At 45.4% G+C, this 7,500-nt stretch overlaps 1 protein-coding gene across 2 annotated transcripts in view; it reads left to right on the top strand.

Moving 5' to 3' along the window:
* abtb2b (ankyrin repeat and BTB (POZ) domain containing 2b) overlaps positions 1–7,500 on the top strand; it is a 95,778-nt gene that overhangs the window by 52,051 nt on the left and 36,227 nt on the right. For both annotated transcript variants that reach the window (XM_063196605.1, XM_063196606.1), the window contains exon 4: positions 3,199–3,406. In XM_063196605.1, the coding sequence (XP_063052675.1) occupies positions 3,199–3,406 (208 nt within the window). The remainder of the gene's footprint in view (positions 1–3,198; positions 3,407–7,500) is intronic.

Genomic DNA, 7,500 nt, shown 5'->3' on the forward strand with positions numbered 1-7,500 from the left:
TGGGAAATTGCATTGCAACCAACAAAGTAGCTAACATAGTTAGCAACTTCGCTTTCCAGAAATGCACCCCTGTGCTGTTCCGTGGGGTTCCATTGCTGTGGAATGTTCTAGTTCAGGGGGTCGTTTCTCGACAGTGCCTTTGCTAACAACTTTAGCCATTTTGTTCGTTCTTAAGACCAACGTTGTAACCAAGGTCTTGAGTTGGTCTTAAGTTGTTCTTAAGTTGTTCTTAAGTTGTTCTTAAGTTGGTCTTGCGTCTAAAGACCAACTTAAGACCAACTTAAGACCAACTTAAGACCAACTCAAGAGCAACTTACGACCAACTCAAGACCGACTTAAGGCGGTTAGCAACGACAAGAATCGAGAAACGGACTCCAGGCCGGTCCGGGCCCCTGAGATGCAACAAACCTTCCTCAGGACACAGGCCAGGAGGCCAGGAGAAGACACTCTCCATTTCACATTTTGAAATTTCATAGGCTGGCTTTATTGGGAGAGGCGTGCGTGCGTGTGTGTGTGTGAGAGAGAGAGAGAGAGAGAGAGAGAGAGAGAGTGTGAGAGAGAAAAAGGGTGTGTGTGTTTGTGTGTGTGAGAGAGAGAGACAGAGACAGAGACAGAGACAGAGAGAGGACACACACACACACACACACACACACATACACACACACACACACACACACACACACACACACACACACACACACACACACACACACACACACACACATGCACACACACAGATGAGATATTGTGTGGGTGGGTGTTAGAGTCTAGGGCTATATCTGTTCAGAGATTAAATAAACGAGAATCACACTGTGTGAGATATTTCTGGAAAACATATCCATCTCTCTGCGTGTCTCCTGCTTGAGTTTGCATGTCATGTTGAGAAATACTGCTATATGTAGAAGCCATTGGTAGAACAACGTGAGTCAGCTCTTCTTGGTGTAGTTTGGCTCTCAACATCACTTGTCTTGTTTATGGCTATTCTCGGAGACAGGTCATGAGGATTTTTTTTATCTGCAAATTTGCTGATGTGCTTCCTTATATGGGTATGTGTGTGTTTATCTTATCACTACTGAGTGCGAGAGCACCTGTCAGGATTGTCTCTGTCTCGCTCTTAATCAGGGGAATTAGTCAGACGCCCAGCTGTTTGCAGCGTGTGTGTGTGTGTGTGTGTGTGTGTGTGTGTGTGTGTGTGTGTGTGTGTGTGTGTGTGTGTGTGTGTGTGTGTGCGTGTGTGTGTGTGTGTGCGTGTGCGTGTAGGGGCGGTGTGTCTGTGTTTATCTGTCTGTGGTTCTGACTTCTTTGTGTAGTTGTGTAAAAGTGTGTGGCTTTGTTTGTCTTTATGTCAGTATGTGTCAGTGTGTGTGGTCTGTCTAAGAATATACTGGATGTTGTGTGGATATCTATATGATATGTTGTGTGGATAGGATATCTATCTGTTTGCCGAGTAAGTTAACTTTTTTCCCACAGTCATCTGACTCATTAGAGAGAAACTAGCATGACATCACCTAGGTTCAGCATGACACACCCACTTCTGGGAACGTACCTGCTCAGACACGGGACCTTTTTTGATTAGTTGAATGAATGGTTGGCCTAAAGCAAATAGTGACATTTGTTTGTCACATAAAATTTACTGTAAGATATGACTAGCTACCAGGTGTTTTGCTCCAGGGACTTGAGTAAAGTTGTTTTTTTTCTGCCGCTGCTGGGTAAAGTCTGGTATGGTGATATTCGAAAAACCTTGTGGGGAGAAAATTCATGTTCCTCCTGCTCAATTTTGTCATGGGATTAATGCAATGTTAATTTCCCTGTCTCAAATGACTTACTTGTGCACATTAGGCACTGTATTTCAGTGCATAGAGCGCACTGACTACGCTCTGAAACATAGCACTGAAGTGCAAAAGTGCACCATTTGAGACATGGAAATTGTTTGTTGTGAGCCCCTGTTCTTTGTTATGGTGAGTTATGTCATCGTAATACAAAGGGGTGCTTCTCGTTTGTTCGTTCTGATCAGATGACTTGGTGCTTCCTGGCGTTGTTATCATGACTGTTATGACTGTCAACATGCGTGATGAGTTAAAAACCAGGGTCAATTTTGTTACTTAGATTGTTTATGGTGTGGTGTATGTGCACAAATGCCTCTTTTCCACTTCCATTTTTCTGGTAGGGCTACAGCTCAACACAGCACGACTCGGCCGGCACTTTTTGCTTTTTGAATAGGCACGACACAGCTCAACCGTAACGCAAAAAGTGCTGTATGCCTACCAGAAAACCGGCAGTGGAAAAGAGGCAAAAGTCTGCCACTTGTTTATAGGGCTTAAGGCTCAGTTATGCTTCCTACTTGTGCCACAGAGTGAGCTTGACGCAGCCATGATGCAGTTAATTCTTGTTTATGCCCTGTTTTGAAGCACGGTCTGCGCGATGTCATTCCACGCTGAAACTGCCTTCAATACAAAGAGTAAACTAGACGTGTCGGTTGTTTTTTAGCATCACAGACTCGACGAGAATGAAAATGAAACATTAAATCTTTATATCACGTGCATGTTTGATCGCACTGGCAGCCACAGTAGTAGTTTGGAACAAAGAAGTGGCTCATTTGTCGAGGACGAAGCGGAATGTTTCCTCGACCTCGGAACCACTGTTCAACTGTCCAAATAACTTCAGCGTCGTAACTTGCAAGCGCATGTGTTGTCTTCGGTTCGTGTAAATAAATCAAACAACAAAGCACGGGCAACTTATTTAATGAAGAGCTCACAGTCCGTAGACCGACGAAGGTTAGAACAAGGAAGTAGCGCTTGTTCTCGACTCGAGGACAGAGCAGGCTGGTCGAGAGGACCAATCAGAGACCTATTTTCGCCCTTTCACGCCGTCGCTCCCTGCGTCGAGACACAATTTTGGGGAGGTGCCCCAGAGTACCTGCGTGATGGGGGGGGGCTTCACTACGTTAACTGCGCGGCTCACTGCATCATGATGCAGTGACGCTGATCTCGAGGCATAAACCACCCTTTAGGGGTAAAGCAACTGGGCTTTACATCAGTAAAAAAGGACTTTACACCACTCCCTACCACATTCCATGGCTGATAATCCAATACTGCTCCAGGGACTGTAACCGATACCCTGTAATTAACCCCAACCCAATTTGGATAAAGGTGTTAGCTAAGTCTAATGTAATAATGTGATTATATTTGATCTCATCAGGTGACCTGGTGTCGCGGGCCATGCACCACATGCAGCGGCTGAGCGCGGTGCGTCCCGGCATGAGTCCGGCTCGTCAGGCCAGGCCCCAGCCCGTCTCCTGGTCCCCCGACGCCCTGCACACCCTCTACTACTTCCTGAGGTGCCCACAGATGGAGTCCATGGAGAACCCCAACCTGGACCCACCGCGCATGGTGCTCAGCAAGGAGAGGTGAGGGTTTGAATACAGACACACACACACGCACACGCACACGCACACACACACACACACACACACACACACACACACACACACACACACACACACACACACACACACACACACACACACACACACACACACACACACACTTGCATACCATGAGGAACCCCAAACAGGACCCACCACCATGCATACACGTGCACACACCATAACTACCATACAACTTGGAAACATACTACCAAAGCGCCACTATGCAAACACTGTTATGAACACTGACAAAAGACACACCGTCAGAAACTCAGAATCTCTCCTCAAATACAGAAAAATGAGCACACACACCCACACCCACACAAACCTATGGTACTCAGCAAGGAGAGGTGAGGGTTTAAATACAGACATACATGCACACACACACACACACACACACACACACACACACACACACACACACACACACACACACACACACACAAAGGAACCCCAAACAGTACCCACCACCATGCATACACGTGCACACACCATAACTACCATACAACTTGGAACATACTACCAAATCGCCACTATGCAAACACTGTTATGTAAACTGACAAAAGACACTCCGTCAGAAACTCAGACGCCGTCTCTCTCCTCAACATACAGAAAAACGAGCACACACACCCACACCCACAAAAACCTATGGTACTCAGTAAGGAGGGGTAAGATTACTTACTGTGTATACATACATGGTCACAAACCATACACAAAATGGAAATACAATACTGTGCAAACAGTGCTATATAAACTGTCAAAGATCACACAGACACACACACAAACGCACGCACGCGCACACGCGCACACACACACACACACACACACACACACACACACTACAAAACACACAATGACTTCTAATTGACACACTCTCACACCCTCTGTCCCCTTAATGAGATAATAGCCTAATGAACTTAACCCTCTTATCCTCAAGACCATTCATCCATTCATCCACACATCCACCTGAGCAGCCGTCTGGCCCATTGATATGCATGAGGCCCCGGGGCTCTGTGATGTGGGATCAAGGAGAGGAGGAGAAGGGGGCTCCCATACAGGTGTTAATGGCCATTACAGCAGCACTGCTCCTCCTCCACCCCCCACCACCTCCTCCTCCTCCTGCTCCTCCTCATTCTCCTCCTCGTGCCCTGCAGCTAGCCATTTAGGGCCTTTGTTGTCCTTAAAAAGACAAGAGAGAAAGATCTGTCTTCTCTTTCAAATGTTCACACCAATAGGTAGACATAGTGGGTCTACTTAACAGACACAGATGCTCGCAGGCATATACACCAGTGCTTGACACTAACTTTTTCGCTTACCAGCCATTTTGGCTAGTGGTTTTCCTGACTCAATAGCCATTGGACCTTTTCACTAGCCATAATTTTCTTAACCATCATAGCAGCTTTAATGAATTATATAATAGGCTGTAATAATGTAATGTAGGATAATATAATATAGCCTAATATAGCCTAATATAATATAATATAATATAATATAATATAATATAATATAATATAATATAATATAAGTAAGGGTTAACGTTCGGCGAGAAGGTCGCTACCGTGGAATAGCAGCACGACAGAGAGAATCTTTAGACCCCGACGCGGAGCGGAGGGGTCTTGTTCTCTCTGAAGTGCTGCTATTCCACAAAGCGACCGACTCGCCGAAAGTTAACCCGCTTATTATATGGATATACTTAAATGATTCACACATGCGGGGACATTTCTTTAGACCTATTTAATGTTAAGATTGTTGCTGCGCAAAACAAAACAGTGCCGTTGTGGAACACCGCTAGGCAACAGCTAGGTAGGCTAGCCAGGGGGTCGTTTCTCGACAGTGCCTTTGCTAACAACGTTAGCCATTTTGTTCGTTCTTAAGACCAACGTTGTAACCAAGGTCTTAAGTCGCTCGTAAGACAGTCTTCCGGCTTGGTCTTGAGTTGGTCTTAAGTTGTTCTTAAGTTGTTCTTAAGTTGGTCTTGCTCCTGACATTTCAGCGTCTTGGGGCAGGTTCAGGCAGAGTTCAAGTGACAGTGATTGATTACTGCCACCAAGTGCACAAGCGTCTAACTTTTACCACACAAAATGTCCAATGATTAGACAATTTTAAATATATTTGGTTGTGTATGCCGTCTTCCTGCCAGCAAGTCCTTACAACGTAGGCCACAAGAAAAATAATTGCCATTAAGAGCATTGTGCCTGAAGATGTGCAGGAAGATTGAAAGGTGCGTCAAACACAGTAGGCTACACATGACATCTTTATGAAAGTCGTTAAATACCTGTGAAGACAATCATGCCCCCAAAATCCACCCCAATAACCAAATGTCGCTGTACATATCACTGCACAATAAAATCGCGCCAAATAACTTCGCAATGGCGTCAGACACACGGTCCACTGTCACTGCGCACGAGGGAGAGGAGGCAGAGAGTTGCGAATATGCCCGAATTGCGCACACACACACACACACACACACACACACACACACACACACACACACACACACACACACACACACACACACACACACACAGTGAGAGAGAGAGAGAGGAGAGAGAGAGAGAGAGAGATAGAGAGAGAGAGAGAGAGAGAGAGAGAGAGAGAGAGAGAGAGAGAGATGAGTGGAAGTGGATATACTGGATATAGGCTACTGTTGTGCAGATAAGGCACCTGCGCTTAATTTAAAATTCAGCCGAAATGGATATGTTACCAGTTACCACCAGCAAGTGAGAATTAGGATAGTATACATGCCATCACGCTTTCACCGGCCATTTCTGTGTAGTTATTTGGAGTGATTATGCTACAGTGATATGTAGACCGACATTTGTTTATTGGGGATGGATTTCGGTGACATGATTGCGTTGACAAGTATTTAACGACTTTCATGGAGATGTCATGTGTACTGTGTTTGACGGACCCTCCGTGCATCATCCCTTCCTGCACATCTTTACGCGTAAAGGTCATAATGGCAATTGTTTTTCTTGTAGCCGTCGCGCATAAAGACGTGCTGGCAGAAAGACGACAAACAGACACATATATTTTTTTAATTATTTCTCGACTCCTTTCAGTTATCATTTCAAGCAGCATTGAACTGTCCACTCTGTGTGGTTGTTCAAAGGGAAATGACTTAACTTGGTGCCCTCTCGCACTGAAGAGCGCAATGAAGGCATCCCTCGGGGTATCCACAGTTGAAGCCTTTTTAAAAATTACAACTACAGTAAGACCGCGCTTTCTCCAGCAACCACCTTCACAGCTGTCCCTCCTTTCTTCCATCGTCGTAAAAAGCCCCAAGCAACCAGTTCGTCACTTCAAGGTAGAGACATGGGTACAACGTAGGTTACACATATCTGACCCAAAACAGAGCCCCAAAGACAGCGCGCGCGCGCGTGTGTGTGTGTGTGTCCATATTCTCAACCCTCTGCCTCGCGCATATGACAGCGGGCCGCGTTAAGTAAATGTGCAATGATTCAAATGATCCCAATGTGATGTCGCATGCCTTTCAGAGTAGGCTATCCTCACATTATTTCATTAAGCTGCATTTTTTTTCCAGGGTTGCGATGGGTTGGAGTTCGTGTAGCGTAGTCTATAGACAACAATGACATAGTAGAAATGTTCACAATGTGTGCGCAATCCGACCACGTTGTGCGCGCGTGGGTATTTGTTTCCCACTGCGACAACATATTGTGAAAATTAGAACTCAAGCGGACTCAGAGGAGAATATTATGGATGTTACAGATTTAAAAGTCCATGCATACATTTATCCCTTCGGATCTAGAATCATTGTTATTACCCTCCGGCAAGGCATGACAACCACTCATCCACCAACCACCGGTTTCTGAGAGAAGTTACTGAAGACTTATCGTAAATTGATTTAGCAAAACCGGAATAAAATATAACACATTGTGACATGTAATGCATTATTTGGTTTCTGCTGTCGACGAGGGATGGTTTTGAGGGCACGGTTGTGTTGACAAAGATTTGTGGACTTTGATAGCGTTGTAATTATTGTATCTGACAGCCACGTGAATCATGACGCCGTCACTACTTTGATTGCGACCAATGCAGCCGAGCTGAGACGAGAC

Source organism: Engraulis encrasicolus, chromosome 4 (assembly GCF_034702125.1).
Source record: "Engraulis encrasicolus isolate BLACKSEA-1 chromosome 4, IST_EnEncr_1.0, whole genome shotgun sequence".
Lineage (NCBI taxonomy): Eukaryota > Metazoa > Chordata > Actinopteri > Clupeiformes > Engraulidae > Engraulis > Engraulis encrasicolus.